We start from the raw sequence: 27,840 nt of genomic DNA on the forward strand, positions 1-27,840 counted from the left end.
TCACACATGTAAGAAAGCTCCAAGAGTTATGGCATTCCTTACTTGAACCAGTGTTTAAGTCTGTTTTGAAGCAATGTGTGTGTGTGTGTGTGTGTGTGTGTGTGTGTGTGTGTGTGTGTGTATACATGTTCCTTTGTTTGGAACAGCTAGCAAAAAAATTAAAAAGAAAAACAGGAAGTTCAAAACAAAAGATATGCCTTATCAACTAAGTTAATTCCTTCAAGTAAACTTTTACCTAAGGAAGACAGGCTCAGAAAGGGCATTTATTCAAACTTGTTTACTTTGCCCTCAGCTAAGAGAACAGAAATCTTTCCTGGCCTTCTGTAGTGACTCAAATATAAATTTTTTTTTTTTACCTACCTGTCCAAGAAACAGAAGGGAAAATATCTGTCCTTCACCCCTAGACCTAGAATAAATAAAGAAAATGTTTTGGAACTGTAGAAAAACGTCACCAGCTACACTGGGATCTGGTGGTGTAAGCCACGTATCACCTGGTTTCTACACAAAAGCTCAGCTCTGGGTCTGGGTACACTGGCTGTGGACGTGTGCAAGCATACAGTCTGTGTTGTTTTGGGGGAGAGCGTGACTCACACTCACAGACAGCATCAGGAAGGACACCAGGCTCCACAGAGGAGATGAGAGTCTGTGTCAACTCTGTGACCTGTACTCCAGGGACGTACAACGACCATTCGGAGGCAGCAGCTCCTTGTTTAAATGAACTCTTTGTTGATAACAAAATCAGTGTAATGGGAGGAAGGCTGTGGTTGGGTAATTTTTTCAGTAACTCACTGTAGTGAAAAGAATTCTTGACATAGTTTGAAGATGAGATTCTAAGTCTGATGTATATAGCCTACTTTGAACAAGTAGGACAACCCCCTCAACTATAAAAGGTTCTATGTTCATTTTGAAGTGAAAATACTGATATTTGTTCTTTCACCACACAGAATACTTAAAAATTGCAAATAAGGTCTTACAAGTGAAGCTACAGTGACTCAAAGCTTTATTTCATGGGACTGTATAAAAGAAAATATTTCTTTCCTGAAAAGCACCTGTAATCATTCCACTCATTTTCTTTTTAAAGGGAGGAATGGTTTTTTTCTGGATCACATCTCAAGGATAAATTCTATCACAGCAAGGTGGTTGAGGCAGCAGTAGCTTTAAGCAATTTGTCACATTGCACTCACTTTAAGATATTTTTAAAGATTATAATTATGTTATTCCTCCCCTTCCCTTTCCTCCAACCAACCCCTTCCATGCATCCTCCCCTTACTCTCTTTCAAACTCACGGCCTTTTTTCTTTAGGTTTTGTTACTTGTGTGTGTATGGGTGTGTGTGTGTGTGTGTGTGTGTGTGTGTGTGTGTGTGTGTGTGTGTATTCCTCAATACATAAATATACCCTGCTTGGTCTGATTCATGTTGTTTTATGTATGTCCTCAGGGCTGACCATTTTGTATTAGATTACTGATTGGTGGGCTTTTCTCTGAGGAAGACTATTTCCCCAGCTCTCAACAACCCTTAGTCACCTGGAGTTTTGTCTATGGTGGAGGCCTCTTTAGCTTTCCCCCTTCCACAATTAGTATGTCTACTGGGGTTGTTCTTGTTCAGGTTTGGCTTAGGCAGCCACTTTAGTGAGACTTTACAGGTGCAGCTTCTCTGACTTCTCTAGGAGACACAATCTCACAGCAAACTTTCTGATCACCTGGCTCTTACAGTCTTTCTGCCCCCTCTTCCGAAATGACCCATGAGCCTTAGGTGCGGTTGTGTTGTAGATATAACAGCCTGGGCTTCACAACTCTGCGATCCTATCCATTGGAGTCTTTTATAATGGCCTCCATCTGTTGCAAATAGAAGTTTTCTTGATGGAGGATGATAGCCATACATATCTGTGGGTATAAGGATAAATATTTAGAATCTCGTTAGGGATTATGCTGCTTTATTAAAGTGGAGGTTGTAGGTTCTCTTCCAAGATCCATGGCTTCACTAACCCTAGGGAGTTTGCCAGGTTTCCAATATCAGGCCCAATCTCCCTTTCTTTGAGCTGGCCTTACATTCAATTAGAGAGCTGTTGTTAACATCAAGGTACGTGTACCACAACTGAACCCTCAGAGTTTTTGTGCCATGCTGATTGTTGCTGTGGTTAATAGGCGTCATAGCCAGGTAGAATTTGGAAGCTTGCATGGAGCTTTCTGGTACCATGAAAGTTAGTCCTCAGTGAGGAGCTTTCAGATCAGATCCAGTGCAGGGTCCTCTGGGTCCTATGTCCAACACACTTGGTGTCTTCAGCGATAGGGACTTAGCTATCTGTGATAGGGACTTTCACTTCTGGGAGGCAAACAAGGACAATATCAAATAAAGGCAATATCAATTGCCTAGAATGTTTTCAGAGTCTCTTGGACAACTATGACCAACAACTCAAAGGAGGTCTTCTAATGCCTGGTGTTAGGGTTTTCTGTTAGACAGTCTGTGGCTCTTGCCATGTGGGAAAACTTCATTTAAACCACATATGTATATGAGCACAAAGGCTGGTGTGTATTCCATGTTAATAATATATTCTTAATAAATATATATTACGTATAATATATTACATATATTCTTAATAATATATTCTTGTGTATTCTTGTTAATAATATATGTACAGTCAGGAATTTGATCAGAAACTTGTTTTCACTTAAATATACCTCTTGGAAAATAGATGGGAGGAGCATTCACATAGCTCCCAGATATAGCTAATGGGGCTACCAATGCTTATGAAACACACTTAATATTTGTTGATCATTCAATCTAGCTACCATCATTTCATAAAAGTAATGGAAGAATACGATTCACACATGAGCACTTTTTTATCACCACCTGGTGAATCCTAGGTATGTCTTCTGTAAACTACACATTAAGAAACGTGAGATTTAAGAAAGGACGTATTTAATTGCAAATATATTTTAGAAATCTACAATGATAGGATAAAAGAGTTTAGAAGCTAATAAAGGTAATGGGGGATGGTAGAACTTTTTCTTTCAGTCTCAAGATGATTTTAGATAGACACTCCAAAAAGGTACATGAAGTACAGTGACAAAATCACTGATAAAAATGTCCTTCACCTTCCTTGATATTTACACTTGAAAACTTATAATATTAAGTTTTAGATTAACTTGTGGTATTTAGTTTAAGCTGTGGTAAGCAGATCTGTTATGCAATTGTTTGGATTTGAGGCCACATGCAATCACTTCAACTCTCTTGCTTTATGTAATTGTCTATTTGCCTGAGAGTTAAAAATCAAACTCTTTTCTCAGGGCTTCATTTGGTGGTTTAAATATGTTTTATGGCTTATGAAGCATTGTGCATACCTTGTTTTGCTGTGAAAATGTTGCTTGCTTGTGTCATTTGGTTGGGGGGGCACATTAATTTCTTAATCAGTTATAGAAGGTAACATACAAATGATTTTTCTCAGCTTTAAACATAAATATGAGGATGTTCCAGCCAGCAAAGAAGGGAATGCTGGTTATTATCTGAAATGTTATAAATCTTGTTCTCAGAGGGGCTTTCCAGCTGGGTTATTTTAGTGAACATGCCAGTAACTAAATATATTTAAATTTTAAAGTTTTTATGCATACCAAATTACAAGATACTATGAATTCCTTAAAGCTGTTGATTAAAATAGTTATTTGTGTAGAGCTGAATTGGTTACTAATTTTTAAAAATTCATTGCCAGATTTAAAAGTTGCCTTCAAAAGTGCTATGCTGTAAAACATAATCTGTGTGTGTGTGTGTGTGTGTGTGTGTTGAATGTTAAAAATTGTCTTTAATCATAGCAATGGGAGCCTTAAGAATCGTGGATTTTTTTTTCAATTTAACATGTTAAAATTCAAATTATAATTGAAGAATTAAATTTTGACACATAAAGTGTCAAAGTATTTGACACTTCTAAGAACTAAAGTTCTCACACTGTCAGAAATGAGTGACAGAAGCAGTTGGTCACTTCACCCTCCCATTAATAGAAGTGTGAGGGGAAGGTTCTTTCTGCTTAGTCCAAATGTGGACATGAGTTCACCTTCAGCAAAGCTCATTCACATGCTCACACATCCGCTCTCCACACACCCAGAGTTTAGATCAAACAGCCCTGCTGAGCAGCTTGCCCATTGCATTCTTCATGACAATAAAATAACTGAGGTTTACAGGGACCATTCAGCTGTTCTGTCTGCCAATATTGAAACCATTATTTTCCAGAAGTTAAAAGGAGAGAACGTGGTGGTGGAAAGCTACCTGGCCAAAGTCCTGTCCTTACAGAGGTAATCTTTTGGAGACTGTTGCAGACACTAAGCAAGTAAATAAAGGACACATTGAAAGAGGATAGAAACAGAAGGATTTACAGTTTTGGAGTTTTTCAAAACTTTGGAGCATTTGCTCAGATATGAGCTGAATATCATTAATCTGAAGCTAACTCTTCTCCAAAATCTGAAACTGTAATGAATCTGCTAATTTCAGAATGTGACTAAAAGTAATTTCTAATACAACAAAGGCTACAAACTAAATAACATAGAATGGTATAGCAGAGTGGCTGGCAGGGCAGACACACAGTGGAGGATTTGGAAGTCGTCTGTGAGACGGTAACACTGAGCTTTAGAAAGCCCTGATTCCAGGAGGCAGCCCACAAGAGCAAAGTCCATCAAAGAGATGGACACTAGAAGAATAAAGGTAGCAACATGTCTTCAATGTAACTGGTATGTGTAAAATTCAGATCAACCATTCACATTGATTTATCATAATTTTGTCTATCTTAATACAGAAATGTCCTGGCTAGTATTGCCATGTTCTGTGGCTCAATTATTCATTCAAAATAAGGCTGATCTTATCACAACAGCACCAAAAATATAATTTCTGGAAGGACATAGTATTTGGGGAGCATTGTGAAAGTGAGATATCTGCTTACCACATGCTTTACCTATGTCACGTTTCATCAGATCAAATACAATGGGACAGTCTACCTTGGAATGGAACCTCCAGAACCATGAACCCAAATAAACTTTATTTTGTAACTTAATTTTTCTGATTCTTTTGACATAGTTGCAAATAATGGGCCAGCATAATTTGTATGCCAAGAAAGTCCTCCAGCCTTGTGGAATTCTACACACTTTAGAAAGGTGGTTGCCTTCTGGACTTAGGGCCTATTGATACATGCAATTTTCTTTCCAGTGGCATTTGACAGGTCACTGCCATAGCTTGACATGATGCTTTTTAGCCTTTTTATTCCTTAAATACTAATAAATTATTTTTAATTACAAATTTAAATTTAATTCTCATTACAGTTCATTTTACTATACAATCTGTGGTTTACTTTTAAAACATCAAAGTAAAAACCCAGAGGAAAATATTCATCTAAGGAGCTAGAAAAAAATTAGAATAAAAAATTCTAAAAAGCACTTTAATATCATTTAAAAGTAGGTAATACACAAATCTAATATCTGGTAAAACATTAAATGATGCTGCTTTTTTGAAAAAAATGTTTTCAGATATTGAAAAAAGTGTTTTCCTTAAGTTAGTTTGTGTGACTTGACTCCCAAGAGTCAGCTGTGAAGGCTGAATTTAAAAATTATTTTAAAGGACCCAACAAAGTGAACTCATTCAGTAAATAATGTGATGACCTATGAACTTACCTTTTAGATGCATCTAATAAGGATGGTGCTGTAACATAAGCAAAAAGACAGTACATACCTGGGCTGTGGGCATAACCAGAAACTAATTCAAATGCTGCTCCTGCTTCTTGAACATTCTCCTTCAATTGTCAATTGATAGCCAGACCTGATGGCACAGCTACTCAGGTGGCTGAGGAGAAAGCCACAAGTTCAAGGCCTTAGTGGTTACAGAATGAGTTCAAAGCATCCTGGGCAATTTAGTGAGACCTTATCTGAAAACTAAAAACAAGAGAAGGAAAAGAAGGCTGAAGTTTGCAACTTGGCACAAGAACTTCCTTAGCGCACATAAGGTCGTAGGTTCAATCATCAGTACTACAGAATAAATAAAAACAAGAGTTGATACTAACTTCTAAGGTCTGCTATGAAAATTGAATGAGATCATTATTTTAAAGGCCCAAAAAGATTGATACCATTCAATAAAGTGTTCTTTTCTAGCCTCTATTGCTTCTTATTAATGGAAAACTTTTAGCACTCTTGAATATTCTTAGTATTCTCAATTAGACAATCTCTAGGAAAAATTACTTATGTAATTCTGCTTTGCTTTTCTAAAAAGTGAAAGTTTTGTTACATCAATCTAGATGATTTATGATTAAGTTTCAGGAGCATATGGCTTCCTTCAGAACAGTCTATTAGAAAAAGCAAAAAGCTTTTTTCCATATGTACATTTGATGGTTTCAAGAAATAAGCTGTTTTGAAGAGCAAAGCATCTTCTTAGAATGCAAAAGTTATAATCCTTGGGAAGTATAATGGAAGAGGCTTATGAATCAAAGTTCAATGGATGAAAAATTAAACACCTTCCTCTAGCTTAGACATAAAAAATGAAAGAGTCAGTTTATGAGAAGAAAATAATGAATAAAAGTAAGTGAAAGTAGTGTTAGGGTTGAACCCTCGTTAAATTTTACAACTCTCTCTCTCTCTAATTCTTTCCTTGTGGTAATACTTGCACATGCCCTGAGTACATAATAAAATAAAGGGTCATGAAGGTAGGAGTCAAGGCAGTTTTGTCCCTAAAACTTTAAATGAATTACCATACCGTATAAATGTTAAGTCATTCCTATACTGAATCATCATGTAATAATGCAAGAGTGTTGTTCCTTCCAAATGCATTGATTAATATAGTAGTTCAATTTAGGTTTAAAGAGATGACTAAAAGATACAGTGAGACAGATATTGTAGAGCAAGGTGACTATAGTTAATGGTGATGGGTTGTATTCTTAATAATGAAAAGAGTGGACATTAAGCACTATTGTCACAAAATCAACTCTAGGGAATAGGACCATTAGCTGGGTTTAATTGTTTTATAATGCACATGTGCCCTAAAGCATGATGTATGTGAAAAATCCACGGTGCTATCCATCAGATTGAAAAAATTAAAATTTAAAGAAACATAAGTTCCCTTTCAAGTTGTGCCTCCTGATGCTTACTAAGATCATAAGGTAGGAACTGTGGCCTCCTCATGTTCTGGATATTCAGGAGCTGCTGGTCACTTTACTCCTGAGGCAGGACACAGTCATCAGCACGAAACAGCAACAGCGTGATAGGTGGGGCCTGGCTAAACATGTCTGTCTGTCCATTTTCCTTCATGGGCCACAGCAGCTCAGACAGTCTGCGGTGCAAGGAAGAAAGGCACTCATTATTTCAGAAGCTTATGGTTCTGCTTTTATTTCCAAAGAACATGATTTGGAGGCTTTTCTGACCCATCCCAGTCAGCTTCGTTTGCCTCTCTGGAGAGTGTTGTGCAGCTTCTCACTGCTCAACAGTGCGTGAGCGAGTGAGCAAGGTGAGTTCTCACACTGATGCATACTCAGACTGAGCTTCTGAGCACTGTGGACCCAGAAGCAGAATTAGGGAGCATAAACCCACACTTCACCCAGGGTGACATGCACAGTGGTGGGGAAGCAACTGAACTAGAGGCCGGTGTCCTGACATCTTGCTAGTTGTGATGAATTCCTTCATCATCCTTCAGTTACAAAAGGAAAATTCTCACTTTAAAAGATTTGTATGTATGATCACATAATAATAAAACAGTATGAAAATTATGAATAAATTGCAGAGAACTATAAAGAGGACATATTTTATTCTAGGTGAGAAATGTCAAACCACATTCAGCTTTGATATTAATACAGTCTTCCTCATTTATGAATTCCAGCATTTCTCCAGAATAAAGGGCCTTTTTCTAACCTGACTGGTTGTTATTGTCCTAAAAGTTTATATTGGAAGAATGTCTCACATTGACAGGTTCTTTGGAATTCATCTATAAAATATATTTGTGTTTCTATAAAATGTATCATTATGAATACTGTTATGTTACTGAGAATTAATTGCTGGATCTATTAACCTAATTCTAAATTAACATTATGATATTCATTCAGTTCAGCCCATAACCATGCTAACTCATTTCCTTAAATTACCATTGCTAACATTGTTTAGTATCCAGTTATGGCATCACTAGAAATCCTAAGTGCACGAAGTACTTTTTATTCTAGGAAATTTGATAAGCTTCAGTCAATATTCAGTCATGTCTTCCACAAGCATAGAAGAACAAGACTAGTTTAACAACATCTATGATTTTGATATTTCATTTTTATATTACAATAAAATAAAACAATTAGAGCTGACGTAACCCTGATAGACATTTTTTACAATACCACTTATTTTGATATGTATACTTCCTGATAAGCAGAGATGATGAAACAGTGGACTATTACAGGAAGACAAGTTTCTATAAAAACCCATGGTGTCGCTTAAGATCTCTGCTGCAGGCACAGGTGCGATTGGTTATTCCACATATTTCTCTTTTCAGGAACCAAAACTAAATAGGAGATCATGGCAAGTGCAGACTGGGGATATGCTGGCAAAAATGGTAAGAGTACTTCTTTTACATATATCAAAATAGCAGTTTATTCCTGTTTCTAACATTGAAGTTATTAACCATCTAACTTAACTGTATAGTCACAGGTTAATGGTTTGAGTCACTTTTGAATAATTACAATATTCTTGTATGTATTTTTAGTAGTTTGTTTTTGGGCATGAATATCTACAAAATATATTTGATATGTACATACTGTTTCTACACTATAATTGTATAGACAGCATAATTAGGCCTGTATTGTTGATGTTGCCAAGTATACTGTTTACTAGTATGGCAACAAGAGATACATTTTCAAGCACTGAATCTCATTTAAGAGGCCTGAATAAACCATAATCTAATAAGCAAATGGTTAAAGTCCTGATATTTGGAATGAAGCATTCTGTAAAATTGTGGTTACATGGATATGTTTGTTCTTATAGGTCCTGACCAATGGAGCAAGCTGTATCCCATTGCCGATGGAAACAACCAGTCTCCTATTGATATTAAAACCAGTGAGGCTAAACATGACACCTCTCTAAAACCTATCAGTGTCTCCTATAATCCTGCAACTGCCAAAGAAATTGTTAACGTGGGACATTCCTTCCATGTGGTTTTTGATGACAGTGGTAACCAATCTGGTGAGCCCAAAGAAAATTATGATGTTTGTTTCCTTAGAATCTACTAAGTGAATTTTTTGTTGAAAATGGATTCTTCTCTCTTATAATACATCCTGACTACAGTTTTCCTTCCCTCCACTGCTCCCAGATCCTCCCCACCTCCTCTCTCACCCAGAGGTACTCCTCCACTTCCCTTTCAAAGAGAGCAGGCCTCAAAGAGACAACAACCAAACATAACAAAACAGGATACAAAAGACAAGGCAAAGGTATTCATATTGAGGCCAGACAAGGCAACCCAATATGAAGATGAGTCCCAAGAGCAGGCAAAAGAGTCAGAGTAGCTTCAGAAATACCACAGCATCCTATGTATTTTGCACATGTATTTGTGTATCTTAAAGTTGCAATGGCTGGGAGGCATTGTGGCCTCTTGGAAGATGATTTGCCAAGCTCCCAGCTCTGCTTTCTCTCAATCCTTCTCCTTCTTAAGGAGCCATCTTACCTATTCTAGCCATTCCAGGCTCTATATGCTTATTTCTCTGAAAAAGCAACTTTTCTCCATTAGAGTCTAATGACTAAATCAATTATGGGTATGAAAACAAAAAGGTAATATTCCAAACAGGATGAGAGTGAGTGATTAATGAGAAGACAGGTGAAGCACGACTTCCCCTCACACTGAGAATCTGGCATGTTGCTTACCACACGGTCAGATTTTCATCAGTATTTATTCAGTAAGCTAGTAAGTGACCGTTCTGTAAGAGTTCCAGTGATGTGAAACACTATGCTTGCTCTACTTTCCCACAAAGTTCTAATTGTAAATGTTAGTTTCCTTAGGGGTGTGCCCCTTGCTAGCACTAGGTTAGATCTAGTATTTTTATTGCTTAAGTAATCATATGATTGGATATACTTGCCAGGCTGGACTGTCGTTCAGAGCATAAGTTTTTAAAGTGGCTTTGTCCCTGGTCAGAGGGTCTCAACAAATTTGTCAAACTACATTCTTGTATCTTCAATGATTATTAAAAAACAAGTGATGGGGAATTTTTTTCACTAATAGAAATTGTGCATAATATCCACACAATAAGGTTGAATGAAGGAATAAACTTGCAAATTAATGGAGATCCAAGGAAAACTATGTGATAATATAACTTATTTGCTTTGAAATATGTCATTTTGGTAACATAAACAGGTAAACTTGTGGTTCCTTTGCTGGAATTTTTGTATATTTCATGAACTATATTATTGCTGCCATAATCAGGAAGGCACTATATATAAGAGTCATTATCAGAGATGTGGAGTGGGGAAACGCAATGAAAACAAACAGTTGACACCCACTGGTGTTTGTTTCTATTTCACACAACACAGTACAGCCTTGATTTTTATTGAATATGGACTAGAGATCACCTGGCTGACAGTACCTCTCTTTCCTTCAAGTTCTGAAAGGTGGCCCTCTCTCTGGTGACTATCGGCTCACCCAGTTCCATTTTCACTGGGGCAACTCAAACGACCATGGATCCGAGCACACCGTGGATGGAGTCAAATATTCTGGAGAGGTAATGTGATGTGTTAATGAGAGACAGTTCATGAGAGTGCTCCAGAAACAGCTCTGGTACTAGAGAAGCTATTATGAGAATGCCTCGAAGAGGACAGCTTGCTGGTCTTTGTATGACAGATGTATAAATCTATTAAAATCAAACACTGGCACACCATATGTTGCAATAGAGGGATATTTTTCTATGGAAAGAGATTCCTGAAGTTATAGGTGAGAGTTCATGAAAAACATTGACATTTTACCACCTTCAAGGATTGTTCTACCATTCTTTAAGTCTCTGAACTAGAGAGTTTTCTCACAGGTTTTAAAATATATGCAGTTTATTGCAATAGAATTAGATACTAAGTGATTGAATACAGCTATAACTTGTTTTGCTTAAATTTGTAAAGTTTAGATAATACCTATCAGTGTTGCAGAAAGCAATAAAAACTCATTCCTAGTTTCCCTCTGCAAAACTAAAGGTAGACTAAAGTGGAAAGGAAGCCTAAAGCATTATGGTTTAGGAAGGATACTTGTAAATATTCATGGAATCTAAATCAGGGATTATATTCACTCAGCTAAATTGAGAAAAAGATCTAAGCCAATGATGAGAAACATTTAGTCACAAAGTCCAATGTGCTATTTAATATTCAGCTCAAAAACTTGTATGGGGTATGCACCAGGTTCAAGAGGTAGTACAGGTGATGGGTGACAAGTACAAGCTCCTCCCTTGACCTTCTTGGAGTCAAAGCTTAGCCTCTTATTGGCTGTGTGACTCTTCTCACCTACAGAGTTGGGTATACAGCATTAATCTTCTCATATACTTAAGCCAGCTTCCATATTATAAGTACTCAATAACATTACCTGTAGTTCTACAGAGGAGATAACATGTGAATCAATGTTGGAGATTAAGTAAATTGTACTAAATGGCAGTATAAGTGCTTACAAAGAATTGTCAGTGAGTGGGAAGAATAAATGACAATAAGACAATGCTTGAATTAGGACTGGGGGCTGATCTTCCTCAAAGAGAGTGTTCTAGTTACTTATATATCAACTATTGAGCCTTTGTAACATACTAGATTTTTGTTTTTAAAGTAGCTGAGTCAGAATCTACATTTTTTAGGGGAATGAAAACCTTTTAAAAGAAGTGAGGTAAGATAAAAAGGAAAGAGAGGGGTAGAGAGAAAGAAGAGATCAGATAAATGTATGAAAATAATAGACTTGAAGATGGTAACTGTATATTGGTTAATCAAATCATTGAAGTGTGGCATTTGAATTCAGTCCTAATTGTAGAGAAAAAGGAAGGAAATTCCAGGAAGTCAGCAGCTAATACAACCCCCGCAAACTATGACCAAGTGAGGAGGTGTTCTCTGCTAGGCATAGAGGGTGATAAACGTGTAAAGTATGAGATTTGTAATAACAGTGGCACTTTTTGACTGAGCGATTAGGTGTGTAGTGTTACCTTTCCTAAGAGGAGAAAATGACAAATATGGTATGAGGAATCAAGCTTTCCTTTGGCCATGTGACTCCTCAGACATCTGGTAGACACTCATATGAAGATATCAAGACAGTGTCAGGAACACATCCAGGTACATATGGATGCACAAGCCTAAAATTCCACCAAGAGTTTAGGCTGCAGAATTTGACTGAGGGGATCCTGGGAAGGACACCAATATACCCAAGCTTCCGAGCAGTCAAGGAGCTTCTTACAAAGTTATCTCATGTGAGAGAAAATGATTTCGCCTTTTATTCTAAAGTTTGTTGCCACACAAGATGAGGGCTCACATGTATTTTATCTACCTGTACCGTGATATACCTTAAATATAACAAATTAACATGTAATTCATCTTCGGTCTTTTTATTTGCATCAGTATTAATCATGAATTACATGTCACCACTTCTAGCTTCACGTGGTTCACTGGAATGCTGCAAAGTACTCCAGTGTTGCTGAAGCAGTCTCAAAGGCTGATGGGATGGCAATCATTGGTGCTTTTTTGAAGGTGAGTCATAGGTAGTTACATAGCTGTCACTTGATTTTTAAAACGGTAGATGTGAAACTTATTATCATTTAAATTTATATTATCGTCAAAGAGATGCTCTGAAGAAAGCCATCATTAAGTTGGCGAAGATTGAATGACTAAATGACTTTTGAGATTACAGTATTTGGAGGTGATTTTTATCAAACACTATTCAAAATGTGGCAAAAATGCACTGAGTATAACTAACATAACAGATAAAAATGAAGGTGTAATTTTTGTGTCATTGTTTTGATAAACATCTAGTCTGTCTTACATACCTCTGATCATCCTAGTCACGATCAAATTTAAGCCGTATTTTCTGTTTACTACTTTGTCTGTCATGAGAAGCTGACAGAGTACAAGATCCATAAAAGTATGTATCTCAGAAAATTTCCTCTCTTGGAGAGAAAGAAATCCCATTTCTCTCTTGACACTTATTGATGTTAATCAAAAAATTAAATTTTGACTAAAGAGTATTTTATAAATTACAGTCTTCAACCCACATTTTCTTTTTCTTTTAATTCTCTAGGTTGGTCCAGCCAACCCAAACCTGCAGAAAGTACTCGATGCCCTAAACTCAGTTAAAACTAAGGTAAATAAGATAAGTAAGCTAATTTAATCCTGGAAACAAGAGCACACAGAAGTACAGAAACCATTCAGTTGCCTGTTTGAAACGGGAAACAGGAACACTGGTGTAGAAGCCAAGCAGTCACAAGGTGCCATGGAGACCTTGCTTGTCCCAGAGAACCTGATGGAGGAGTTGGTTTTGCTTTGTTTTCATGGTGCTTGTTCCTAGTAAAGCATGTTGCTCAGTCACTTTTTGATCTGCCAAAAACCAATCAAACTCAAGTGATTGAGTTTGATTGGTTTTTGGTAGATCATGTTTCATGAAAAGGAACATCTTGATTTCTTTAGTAATGTAAAAAAAAAAAAAGGGGAGGGGGGGCCTGAAGAGCCCTATTTGAGAACTATGATTCTGAACTAAACTTAAAACCCTTAATGTATTGTCTGAAATGTCCATTCTTAGTGCCACTGTTTTAACATTAACTCCTTATTCTGTAGGTCAAAGTGATTCGTCATTTTCTTTCACAATGAGAACTATCATGTTTTTATGTAAAATAAGTTTGTTTTATGCTGAGTTCAGAAAAAAACTTTGAGCAGGCATATTGTAAAGTGAGAGATGGAAAATGAAAACAGAAGGGAATAGTGAGGCTAAAAGCAGAAAATAGTAAAATAAGAAAATCACAGATAAGTGCAAAACACTGTTTTATAAATAAATAAAACTTTATTCTATGGAATAAGCAGCAACAAAAAAATGACTTGGGCAGCTTTGGCAAAAGAAAGCTGGCACAAACACCAAATGCTATTATAGAGGGACTGGCAAGATGGCTCAGCAGGTGAATTGGTTGCTTGAGTTCTGAGAACCCACAAAGTGCAAGGAAAGAACTACCTCCTACAGGTTGTCCTCTGACCTCCACATGTGCATGCCCATGCATAAGCCTACAGACAGATGCATGAATTAATTAACTAATAAGTGTAAGAAATTCTATTCAAAGCTTAGAAAAAATAGTATAGATGTGGAAGAAAAAATTTTGAAGCAAAAACTGCTTATAACAGTATACCAGTAAATTTGAAAAGTCATAAAATGAGTGATATTTATGACAACACAAAATTATAAAGATGAAACAAAAGAAAAACCAAATAGACAAAAACTCTAAGAATAAGTTGAAAACATAGTGAAAATATATCTATTAAACAAAAATTCCGTGCCCACTCCAATTTATAAAAAAAAAAAAAATTACTCAACCTTTAAGAAACAATCAAGTGGGGTAGATGGCTCAACAGATTTTTCCATGCCAAAAAAAAAAAATTTGCCATGCAGACATGAGCGTCAACATTTATATCTCTAGAACCTACTCAAATGCCAGGGGTGCATGGTGTGTCCACTGTAATTCCAGAGCTTGGAAGAGAGAGATAGAATCGCTTGAGCCAGCTGCCTAGCTAGACTAGACTTAGTTAAGAGCTCTGGATTCTACTGAGAGACCCTGCATATAAAATAACATAAAGAGCCATCAAAGAAGACTCCAGCCACCAATCTCAGGCCTTCACATCCATACTCACACACCTGCACATATGCCTTCATGTGAACATGAGTGAGCACACATACACATGTGCACACATACCACATACACACACACACACACACACACACAAACATACACAATACCAGTGAAGTACAAAAAAGGAGAAAGGATAAATCATGTAGTGTCAACTAAACATTTGCCCAGGTGAAGAGACAGAAAATTCCTATGAGTCTAATGAAATCTAGTACACAAATTGGGTAAAGAAGATTGCAAAAAGAAATTTGTAGCACAACCTTTCCTAGTAGTATGACTGAAATAACCCTGGAATTATAGCAAATCAGTGACAACAGCATATTGATAAAGTCTTATTTTTGAACAAATAGAGTTCACTCTTGATGTAGATGGCTTAGTGTTAGGACATCTTTGAGTAGATGCATTATATTAGTAGATTAAATATGAAAATTCATATCACCAGCTTCTCCAACTGAAATTGTTCTATTGCAGTCGAAAAAAAGAACAGTACAGTGTCTACTACCACCACAATTTACATCAGAATTAAAATTTTAACCATTAAATAAAGAACAAAATATAAAGCTAAGTACTGGGAAAGCAAAGACAAAGTTATCATCATGTGTCAATTATATGTTAACTGTATTTACCTGGAAAATTTAAAAGAGTCAACTAAAAGATGAAATTGATTCAAAAGTCTGGTAAAACTATTTGTATAAAAATTATCATGCAAATATCAATTCTTTTTTTATACAAATAATAACTGACCATGAAAAATCATGGGAATAAATAAGAATAAAATGTTAACTGATGGGCTTATCCTGAATGTCTTTGCCCCTAGAACAAGATGGAGCATTATCCAAAGAAATTAAAATGTTTTCTAATGAATATTAAGTGTCTTTTGATAAATACAAATTTCAGAAAATTTTTTAGGTTTTTCTTCTCATCCACCAAATGAAGAAGATTTAGTATCCAAAACTTCCATATAGTATTTTTATGTTATTTGTATCATTTATACTCACAAACATATCAGTCATGATAATTGTTTTAGAAAAGCCAATTTAATGCACCTAAAATCTCTAGGTAACATGTAAGGTGGGGTATATATTGATACATTCTATAGCATGATATATACTGCTTTTGTTCCCAGGGAAAACGAGCTCCATTCACAAATTTTGACCCATCCACTCTCCTTCCTTCATCCCGGGATTACTGGACTTATTTTGGCTCTCTGACTCACCCTCCTCTTCATGAAAGTGTGACCTGGTTCATCCTTAAGGAGAGCATCACTGTCAGCCCTGAGCAGGTAGGTATCAATTAAAATGAATTTGCTTCTAGTGAAGAATCCCCAAGTTTTCAAAAAAATAAAATAAAAACAAAAGCCCATGCAATAACTGTTTTTACTGTATGCAGAAAATAGATGCATGAGCTTCAAAGTTGCTGTTGTTCTTCATAAAGAAAAACCAAACTTGTTAGATGGCTTCCTCCAATGTCAGGAACAGACGGTGAACTCTCCTCGGAACTTCCACCGTGGCTCTCAGGCGGCCTAACTAAACAGTTGGGTTTTTCCAGCCAAAGTTTTAAAATATCCAACAAAGTACCTTTTTGCTTATTGTTTGTAAAGATGATGCTGCTCATTGATGGAACAGCTACTTTCCTGAGCTGTCTTGTGTTTCTCACACCTTTGTGCCCTGTCTTTAACTGACGCTTATTGAGAAGAGTCATTGTACACCAAGCGCTGTGAATGGATTAACCCATTTAATCTTAACAACAGACCCCCAATAGAAGATGTTATATGAAATTAAGGGATGCTGAGCTGACATACTTGCACAAGCTCCCCAGCTAACAAAGAGAAAGCTGGTGTCCTGACAGAGCCAACTACACCTCATTTAGGCAAAATACCTGGTAGGGAGGCAGGAAAATGAGTCCAGCCACTTCCTGTCCACTAAGACAACCACCGCTGTCTTCAACTGCTTTCTGAACAGCGGTGTGGTAACTTCTCTGAAAACAAAGTGCTTTCTGAGACTTTAACAGCTTTTCATCCTTCAATCATCTCACCCCACAGCTGCAGCAACTCCGCAGTATCCTGTCAAGTGCAGAGGGAGAGGCGGCTGTTCCTGTTCTGAGCAACCACCGTCCCACCCAGCCCCTGAAGGGCAGAACAGTGACAGCTTCATTTTGAGACCTAGCAAGGAGTGAGTTCAAGATCAGGACCGGGCCCCTCTTATAACTGACAAGTTTGTAAGGCTATGACTCAGTAAAGTAATCACTTTCAAGAAACAAAATTATTTCAGTGCTAGCAACACAGCATACCTGCAAGTTTAGTCCATAGAACTAAAATCCACTCATTTTGATTCTTAATGCTTAATGCAAATTAATCTATAAGCTTGCCATTTGCAATCTTTGAGTATGTACCTGTGCTTAAATCCACCTTCTTTTTGTGGAAGGCTTCATAGTATAATTACATTAAGAGATTTGTTCCTTTGCCAATCTCTCCATTTTAATTGAACCAATAAAATGGCTTTCTCTCTTCTTCTTGTCTATTGTGCATTTGGGAGTCCTGCCCCTTTCTGAGTGGAGATGGAAGAGTGGGTGGGGAGGCGGGTACATGGGAGTTGAGGGTAAGAAATGGGAAAAGAGGATGGAGGGGAAACTGGTCAGTGTGTAAAATAAATAGAAAAATGCTAATAAAATAAAATAAAAAATTTTAAAAACCATGAGTTTTCTCCTCCATTTACAGTCATAAATCTTAAATAACTTACTCAAGTCTTTTGTCTCAAATGTAAGCTAAGAGCATCCAGGAATGAAACGCTGACTCGTCTATTTGACTTAAGATGGCCTCTGGATTTAGTGCTTTTATGTTAGTATAACACTGTCTTCATCTGTGTGCTCTAGAATTAGAAGAAAAAAAAAGTGCCTTCTGTACAGGAAGATGGTACTTCTGGTATTGTTTCCATTCTTTCTCTATTGGCAAGGCCAGTGCTTTTCTGCCATCGTTATAACTGACAAGTTTGTAAGGACATTCTGTATTTTAAAACTGAAAGGGGCTGGGCGGTGGTGGCGCACACCTTTAATCCCAGTACTCAGGAGGCAGAGCCAGGCGGATCTCTATGAGTTCGAGGCCAGCCTGGGCTACCAAGTGAGTCCCAGGAAAGGCGCAAAGCTACACAGAGAAACCCTGTCTCAAAAAAAAAAAAAAAAAAAAAAAAAAAAGAAAAAAAAACTGAAAGGGGCTGAGAAGATAGGTCAGGCAGTAAAGTGCTTACCACTCAAGCACAAGGACCTGAGTTCAATCCCAAGGACCCATATGAAAAACACAGTTATGATGACATAATTGTAATGCCAGTACTGAGGAGGTGGAAGCAGGCATATCTCGGGGGCTTTCTGGCCAGCTGCAGACAGTGAGTCATATTGATTGCTTTTATGTGTACGCTGTGTGTGTGTGTGTGTGTGCATGAACACGTATGTCTAGGTGTATATGGAGGTCAGAGACCAATATCAGATGTGTTCCTCAGTTTGCCTCTACTTTTTTGAGCCACGGTCTTTTTCTGAATCTGGTATTCAATGATCTGGCTAGATTGACTGACCAGTGAGCTCCAGGGTCCTCCTTTCTGTCTCCACAGTGCTGGTGCTACAAACAAAAGCTCCCATATCCAGTTCTTGTGTGAGTGATGGGGATCTGAATTCAGCCCTCATCTTGTGTTGTAAGCATTTCACAAGCAGATATCTCTCCAATCCCAATAATTACACTTTGATTCTAAAGCCATCCAGAGAGCCAAAGAGAAAGGAAAATTAACTTAATTTGAGAAATTCATGTTGAAGGGATGCTCAGAATCCACATTTTAAACATTTTCTGGAAAACAAGCAATTTCAAAATAAGTCTCGGAGGAAGGACCTAGAAATTACTTTATTCTATGACCTGAGTTTTGTTTTTTGTTTAAGGTTAAAATGGATTCCAGGATTTATTTATGTTATGTGAGTTTCATAATGGGAAGGATAAAAATGTGACAGGAGACAAATGAAGGTCACCAATCTGCTCCCCTTACGCTGAATACCCTCAGGAAGTTGGCTTCCTTCTTGCTCCTTCATGGGGTTTCCATGCTTCTTTAAAGTGACCGATAAAGAGGTCATGCCCAGATATGGAGGAGCTTTTGGACCACCTGAGGATTTCACTCACTTCCCTTCTATTCTGTGCCCTCTCTGCTTGTTGACTTTGGGTGGAATATTGAACAGCCTGCAAGAATTCTATGTTATTTTTAAGAAGTTTGGCAGCGACCTTTATGTCAAATTCCCTGGGACTCTCAGAAAGGCCTAGAAGAATGGTTTTATTTCAACTTCAATTTCCTCTGCTGTGTATCCAACCAGGGTACGAACTTCAGATCACTCTGCCTTTTGGGATAAAGTCAGCTGCTCAACAAGTGTTCCTTCACCACAATGGAAGGATCTAGATCAGTGGTTCTCAACCTTCCTATGCTTCAATACTTTAATACAGTTCCTCATGTTGTGGTGACCCCCAATCATAAACTTATTTTCGTTGCTACTTCATGAATGTAATTTTGCTACAGTTATGAATCATAATAGAAATATCTGTGTTTTCAAATGCTCTTAGGTGACCCCTGTGAAAGAATCATTTGATCCCCAAAAGGGTCCTGACACACAGGTTGGGAATGGCTAATCTAGACGATCTACTGATATCTTTTTTGCTGAGATGAGCCAGTGTACTAGGAGAATAGATCTAATAGAGTGAGGTGAAGAAAAACCATCTTTCAATATAAAATAAAATATTACCAGGGCTAAGGGGATGGCTCAGTGCACAGAGCACTTGCTGTGTAAGTCTGAAGACCAGAGTCTGGATCCCCAGAAGCCACATTAAAACCGTAGCAGGTGTGGTGACCATCAATTATCCCTTGAGCAAGCTGGCTGGCTACCAAGCTTAGTCAAATGAGAGATCATGCCTCAATAAATATAGTGGAGAACAATTATGAAGACGACTAACCTCAGCTTTCAACCTCCACCTATACATGTGTATATACACTTATATGCTCCTACACAATCCAAACATTCATATATGCATGCACGATGCACACATACTACACACATAAACAGGCAAAGGGAAAAAGAAAATGAGTCCGTCTCTATACAGAGAAGTAGATATTGGAGCCAGCGCATAAGCACTGGCTGGGTTGACCAGATGTGGAGTCACAGTGTGTCTTCTCATACCCTTCATTTAAGGCACCATTTTTAGAAACCATCATAATTGAATTTGCATGATGCAGTCCATTTGGCCCAGCTGTGAAGAGAACACAGATATAATAAGCATAAATAAGAATTGCTTTCAAAGAGACAAGAAAACATGATCCCCTGCAAAATTCCCAAGTCAAGTACAAGCTATGTTTTCTGTAAACCTGTTCTCAATCAGTTTTTAAAGGTTACACGAGGTCAAATGAAGCAAAGAAAAACAGCACAGTAGTGATTTTTAAGTTAAACCAAATTCAGCACTCTGAAAGACAAAGGCATCATTCTGTAATATCACAATCCCTCTAAAGCATTCGAAAAGAATTCCAGTGTTTCCCTTGAGCAAAATAGAAAAGAATTTTACTAAAGATAACTGAAGGCCAATATCTGACTTTATGCACAAAAGAGCGAATGGGTAGTATGCATGATAAACCAGATGCTAACTCATGTGAGATGAACTTTGACTCAAGGAGAGAGCAGCCAGGGAGCAGTTCATATTGCAAAGAACACCATCCCATCAGACTATCATCACCGAGAACTTGATTTTACAGGCACTCTTTGGGGGAATCAATCTTTCCATTGTAAGAATGTAACTCAAAGTTTTAAAAACAATATATACAAATGAACCAGTTAAAATGCCTTAGACATTAAACAAACAAAAAAACATAATCACATTTCACTATACCACACATTTAAACAATTACAAAACCCCTGCTCACCTATGTACTCAGACTTCTCCATCACCTCATATACTGTTCAATATCTCTCTCTATTTTTCTGGCATCTACCTTATCATTGGAGAGAGAAGTCAGTGCTTCCCCCAAGGCCATTATCCATACCAACTCATTCATCTGCTTCTAATGTCACCAGACTTTTAACTATGCCCTGCATTCAAAGTCCATTTTAAATAACCACTTGGTATAAAACCTCTCATTTCCTTCTTGCAGTGAAGCAAATTAAAAGTTCCTTACAATTTGCCCTGAAGATCTGTCATGTGTTTCAACCTAACACTCCAGACTCGTCTCTTACCACTTCCCTCAAGTGAACTGTACTCCAGCCACTGAGCCATGTCTACAGTCCCTGAATAAGCTATACTATCACATAATACTGTGGTACCTTTCACACTCCCAGCAACAGGCTTCATGGTGCCTATTTCCTTCAAGACTAAACAAATACCTGCTTCAATTAAGAAAAGCCCATATTCCTGCAGGTAGTATCTACATAGATCCTCAAGCCTAAGCAATGAGAGTTCCAGGCTATGCACTACATTTTGAGTCCTTAAAAAAGCATAAGAAATCAAAACCAAGTTTACTGAATCACCTATGATGCCTCCTCTGTCTCTCAGCATCTGACTCTCAGACCAGCACAACAGACCTGGATATCGGTTGTAGTGACTAACATGATCAGATCCTAATAAAATGCCCCTCCACTTCTCTACACCTATGTTCTAGGAACAAAGGCAACTGTGACTAAGTGACACAAAGGCTACTGGGTTACACCAACACAGATGCTGGAGACTAACTAGGGAAAGGGGGAAGATTTGCAGTAAGAGTGCTTGAGCAAAAGCAAGCCCACAGTCATCACTCTTGTTTGCTGGCATATATGCAAGTTGAAATTTGCAAATAGATTCTTGCAAAACAAACCGCTATTCCCAGTGGAGAGCCAAGTATGCACTTTCTCATTTGCTTGTGTGCTCAAATTTATGGTTCCATGGCTTCTCACAAACCCGTGAATATTCACAGCAACTACACATGGCAGCTGAGGAATATTGTACAATTTTAAACAACCCACCTTAACCCTTACACTTGAATATTAGGTGGGTTAGAAGCAACAAGTGGCTTAGTCATTCAACTACCCCCTAAATGAACATGGCTCGGCTACATTTGGGAATAGTTTTCTTTTATGAAAATATTTAATGTAATGATTCAATTTTGTAATTGAATCAAAAATTTCAATATTAGATAACACTTTTAACTTTTTAATTCTACCTTTCAAAATACACTACTGTATATGAAAAGTAAATTTGGGTGTTGAAGAGTAGTCCCGTGGGTAGATTGCTTATCTAGCATGCATGTAGCCCAGGATTTAATCTCCAGCACCAAATATGCCAAAGCACTGGGAAAGTAGGCGCAAGAGTATCAGCAGTTCAAGATTATCCTTGGCTGCACAAAGCTCAAAGCCAATCTGGAATACATGAGAACTTGCCACAAAAAAAAAAAAAATTTTTTTTTGAAATTAGAATTTTAAATCTTGTATACTGGTTTCACTGGTAATTTATCAAAATTTGTTAAAATTCTATACACTTTGGTGTTTGTCTGTTTTGAGATAGGGCCTCATGTGCAGGCTGGCCTTGAGCTATGTACCCAAGGAGGATTTGAATTCCTGGACTTCTAGATGCTCCTTCCTAAGATTGTGTGAGCCATTAAGTTCAACAAAATTTTACAATACTTTAGACACAAGTGTACTTTTGGGCAGCTGAGATATTCTTGTCAATAGTTAACAAATTATGTGAAAAATATCTCAATCATTTTATTAAAATTAAGCATAAAAATACTTATGGAGTAAATTAATTTTACTTATGAATAATGTTTAATTTTTCTTTTATCTTTTACCCAAATATTTCCAGATCTTCAAAACAACACACAGAAATGCCTAGTAATTTTTAAGTCAGCTGTTTTTATATGGCCTAATTTTTAATGGTATAAAATTCGTAGTTTACACTTAATCACTACAAGAATAGCTTTGTGAAAATTGACTTATAATGTTTACTGCTTTGAAAATGTGGGACCTAGATCTCCCTTCATACCTGCTCCACAGCCATTGGGTTGTTCAGAGATGGGAGGAAGACTTTCAGCTTGCTATGAACTGCCTCTGAGATGCCAGTATAAGTCAACCACTGATGCATGGCATTAGGATTGTTTCTTCGCAAATATTTTCACCACAAAAATCAACATCTTCTCAAGAGTAGAGATTTCATCATCTCTGTCACCCAAATGCCTATGACAATCCCTGGCATACGGTAAGAGTGAAATAAATTACTTGAATTAATAGATACATAGACAAACCTTGTTTGAGAACATGAATTCTACTAGTACTACTAGGCCCTCATTGAACCCCAGGCTCTGATAGTGTCTCTTGATTTCATTTTGATTTGTTTCTAAAAATGGATCTCATTATGCATGGGCCAAAATAGCCTTGAAGTAGCAATCCTCCTGCCTCAGCCTCCAGAGTACTGTGATTATGTGAGCACCATATCCTTCTATAATGGTGTCTATTAACTTTGAACAGTTAACTTTTTAGCACCTTGATCTGCACATCTTTAAACTAGAGCTTATAAAATCACCTACCCTACAATGCTGTTTACATTACGTCACTCAATAAAGGAATAGATAGCTTAATATTCATAAACAGAACTGTGGCTGCACTTCAAGAGCTTGATAAATAAAAACCCAAGTAAAGTTAGTTAACACTCTGTTGAGTTTTACACCAACCATGACTCCTTTGATCATCACAGATGTCCTATGAATTATACATAATTATTATCTTGATTTCACCATGAGAAAGTTGTGGTCTAGAGAGCTCTTGAGCTTGTCTCAGAACAGATAGACAGGCACTAAAAACAAAATGAGAATTCCAGTTTTTCATAGTTACATCTGAATTCTTAACTTCCAACTTTCTTTGAGATGCAGTCACTGTTTTCAGTACATTCATTACATATATAATGAAAATACAGTTGCACTTTTTATTATAATTTATTTAATTTATCTTAAATTAACACAATGTTCTAAAAATTTCAAGAAAAAAATGTATTTGAAAGCTAAACAGTAAAGCAATCGACATTTAGAATGCAGCATATCCCCAAAGGTAATATTTATTGCTTAACACAAATAAAAACTGGTGAGCATGACTATGTATGCCCTCGGCATTCAGAATGTGATAAGATCCTGAGTGGCCATGTATACTGAAGTATATTATAAGGACTATCATGCTTACTCTGTGACACAAAAAAAATTAGATGAGAATTACAGACACTGGTGTAAGGGAAAATGAATTACTTCTGTGAGTCATTTTTAGAACAGAAAAAAAAAATCAAGTTAATGCTCCTTTGTTCTAAGAAAAAATTAAAAATATCCTACTCCCATAGCAAAATATTATTAAGAAACCTCATGGACCTTGAGGACATTGACATTGAGTTTTTATGTTGTCAAATCAATACACTTTTGAAGTATCCTTTACCCCATGGGCTTTACACTCAAATAAGAAATAAAACTGGTCAACACAAATGCCTACTCACATTGAAATATGAGGGTCCTAAGCTTTAAGTCACGAGATCTTGAATGTTCTACTCAGCCAGGCTCAACTACATGGTGTAGTTAGAAAACCACATGAGGAAACAGATATGTGAAAGCAGAATCCTCACAAGAGACAGGTCAATGAGATCTTGCCATGGAAGCAAGAACAGTGTGTGATTTGTGTGAGGGTTTGGCTAGGATGGCAATGTTACATTAGAAATGTCACAGATCTGTACCAAATATGTGGGATAATCATTTACCAACAGAAAATTGAGACGAGCTGCTAGGATTGAAAGAAAGATAATAGAAAGTCAAGAGCACTGTCCAAAAACCCAACGTACAATGCATGCTTCCTGCACTAAGTTGTCTGTGTACTCCATCCACATTTATCCTCTCCCTATATATTCACTGTATGTACTTTAAGAATACATTTGCTGTACATAACAGTTATAGACCCTAAACCACACAGGCTCAAGTGGAATCTTCAGCTTTTAAGGAGCGCCACTGCAGGAAGAGAAAGAAAACAGCCAATGCCCCCCTGCAGGAAGAGAACGAAAACAGCCAATGCCCCCATGCTATGTACTCCTTGGCATTCATCCAGCTCCCATATTTGAGATTCCCATGAAACCAATGAACTTGTTCTTCATGTCATTATAATGTTCTTGCTGCTTTATTCAGGTAGGTTGTCAATAAATATTTGTTCATCATAATTGATGCAGATGGTACATTTGACAAAAAGAAAATTCATCTTTGTTTTCATTGTTGGCCATTTTATTGTTCTTAGGGAGAGAAAAGAGGTGATTTTTGGAAATATACACAGAGTTCGGCAGAGTTACAGGAGGAGGCAAAGCTTGTATAGACTACGTACTGGTGTTCTTTATTATTTTCCAAACTGTTTCATTTCCTGATCTTTATGGATGGAACAAGTCCTACTAAAGTAACACAGCCCTGAAATAAGACATCAGATTATACTTGAGAAAATGAGAAGAGAGAAAAACAGCTTTCAGACTAGTGCAGACCACTGGCTTTGCTGTCTTATGTATAAATCAATAAGAGAGTTTTTAAAAATTATTTTGAGACAATAATTTTTTAAAGAGGAATATTGCAGGGGTTGGGCATGGTGGGACACTTTTGTTCTCCAAGCACTCAAGATGCTGAGGCAGGAGGATTATGAGTTCAGGGTTAACATAGATTACATGGTAAGACTGTTTCCGGGGTCAGAGGGTTATGCTGAGGTGACAAACTTAAAAGAACCATATTTAGGTTGATGGTCCATGATTGTTTGGTGAGTTTATTAACTGAAGATACTGTCTGAGAAAACTTGCTCTAAGTTTAGATGAGATCTGGGCTGTGGGACACTTCAACAACCCCCCTCAGGAGAGCTTGCTAAGTCTTTCCCCAACCATAAAACTTCTGGGATCTTTTTAAAAAATATTCACTTCTTACACTCTTCTAATCTGATGTGGTAAGGGTCCAAACTCACTTGTGTGAACTTCCAATTTCAAACACCTTTTCAATCTATGGCCTGGCCTCAGGAGAGCTTGCTAAGTCTTTCCCCAACCATAAAACTTCTGGGATCTTTTTAAAAAATATTCACTTCTTACACTCTTCTAATCTGATGTGGTAAGGGTCCAAACTCACTTGTGTGAACTTCCAATTTCAAACACCTTTTCAATCTATGGCCTGGTATCAGATCTGTTCTGGTTCCCTTTTAGCCCTTTCAGTGAGAACATATAGAAAAACAGATGGAGACAGAATACCCACTCAACTCAGCCTCCTTGGAGGATGTGTCAAAACTAACTTCAAACATTACTTTTAAAGCTAGTGGTGACAATTGCTGAGGCAGGAGGATCATAAATGAGAAGTCCACCTGGACTGTACAGTGAGACCCTGAGTCAAACAAAATGTTAACTTTACAAATGTTCACATTTGACTCTGTGCCATGGCATTATGAAAATGTAATCTTTGTGTTTCTATTTAGATCTTAAAAATGCATGCACATGTGACCTTGGGAATGGTGATCTTAAACCATACACAAGTTCATGACTTGTGGCATAATAGCACTCATTAAATCATGTCACCTCTGAGCACCATGATGCTATGGCATAGACCATCCCCAAGCATGTAAAATACCAATGTGGGAAAGACAAAGCAACCAAAAGATTAGTGCCTTCAGAAATTGCCCCTGAGCTAATAATGCCTTAGCTCACTAATGTCACCAGCTGTAGCTTTTCTGAATGCTCTCTGAGTGACTGACATCTTTAAGAACAGATTCTTTTTGGCAAGAGCTGTGCTCTTAGCAATGATTTTAAAAGCTCGTGGTAATTGCTCTAGTCTCTGATTGTGGGTGGTGGTACCTCCCTGAACACTGCAACATGGGAATCATACCCCGATAATCCTCTGGGCTAAAAAGGAGATTGGAAACAAAAAGCATCTTGTTTGAGAATCAACAACACTCCATGTCTCTGACCTAATAGTAATATTGGTCATTGTTGAGCCACTGTGGATTTATACATTTCCGGTATCAAAGAATTTAGAATAGATTTTACAGATACTATTCTGGGTGTGTGGCAATGTGAGTTCCATGCTATGTACATGCAAGAAACTCATTCTTCTTTGTGATCAGACTTGTGGAGTTGTTGCCATGTGTAAGGAAGTTTCCAGAATGTGTGGTGGAGAATGAAGGTTGTAACACAGGTTCACTATGTAAAAATGATAAAACACAAGCCTAAAAGACGATTTTTTTAAACAACCAAATCCTATCTCACAATGCATGAATACATCAAAACACCTCACTGTATCCCATAAATAAAAAAATGCTTATCAGTTAAAATATGCAATTTTAACTTAAAAATATAATAATATCATAAAAATTGCCCAAATAATACTGACCAAAAATCAGTATTAAGGTTTTTCCTTTACTGTATTGCAAAAGAATGTACACATACATATGTATAGGGGGTTTAAAGATATAGACAGGGGAAGACAGATAGATGGCTCAGAGGTTATGAAAGAACATGGGCTGATCTTCCAGAGGACCCATGTTCTATTCTCAGAACCCATATGGTAGCTCACACCATCTGTAACTTTAGTCCCATGAGATCCAACACTTTTCTCTGGGTACTGCACACATGTGGTGCATAGACATTCACACATATGCATAAAATAGAACAACATCAAACCCCACAACAAAAAAGATATAGACAAATATATGAGTGAAGAGAGATACAGAGAGCTAAATGTGAAGCTATATCATATAGGTCGATAAGACTATACAGATAAATATTAAATTGATACCGTATTCTTCTGTAAGTCACTTGTTTTATTTTTTGAACAATCTCCCATATCAGTTAATGCACTTCTACAAGTTAATGTTTAATGCCAAAACTGTTTTCTGGGGGCTGGGAAGATGGTTCAGTAGGTGAAGTGTTTCCGATGCAACCATGAGGACCTGAGACAAAATACCCAGTACCTGTGCTTAGTGTCATTTCTAACTCCAGTTCTGCAGAAGCAGAAAAAGGT

The 27,840-nt window shown here is 37.3% G+C and overlaps 1 protein-coding gene across 1 annotated transcript in view; it reads left to right on the forward strand.

The window, feature by feature from the left end:
- The window catches only part of Ca1 (carbonic anhydrase 1), a 39,589-nt gene extending 22,265 nt beyond the window's left edge, over nucleotides 1-17,324 (forward strand). The window contains exons 2-8 of the mRNA XM_059253920.1: nucleotides 8,491-8,550; nucleotides 8,979-9,176; nucleotides 10,584-10,702; nucleotides 12,585-12,680; nucleotides 13,228-13,290; nucleotides 15,942-16,097; nucleotides 16,857-17,324. Coding sequence (XP_059109903.1) covers nucleotides 8,514-8,550; nucleotides 8,979-9,176; nucleotides 10,584-10,702; nucleotides 12,585-12,680; nucleotides 13,228-13,290; nucleotides 15,942-16,097; nucleotides 16,857-16,973 — 786 coding nt within the window. The 5' untranslated portion in view covers nucleotides 8,491-8,513 and the 3' untranslated portion in view covers nucleotides 16,974-17,324. The remainder of the gene's footprint in view (nucleotides 1-8,490; nucleotides 8,551-8,978; nucleotides 9,177-10,583; nucleotides 10,703-12,584; nucleotides 12,681-13,227; nucleotides 13,291-15,941; nucleotides 16,098-16,856) is intronic.
- Nucleotides 17,325-27,840: the final 10,516 nt, after the last annotated feature.

Source organism: Peromyscus eremicus, chromosome 2 (genome assembly GCF_949786415.1).
Source record: "Peromyscus eremicus chromosome 2, PerEre_H2_v1, whole genome shotgun sequence".
In the NCBI taxonomy this organism is placed as follows: domain Eukaryota; kingdom Metazoa; phylum Chordata; class Mammalia; order Rodentia; family Cricetidae; genus Peromyscus; species Peromyscus eremicus.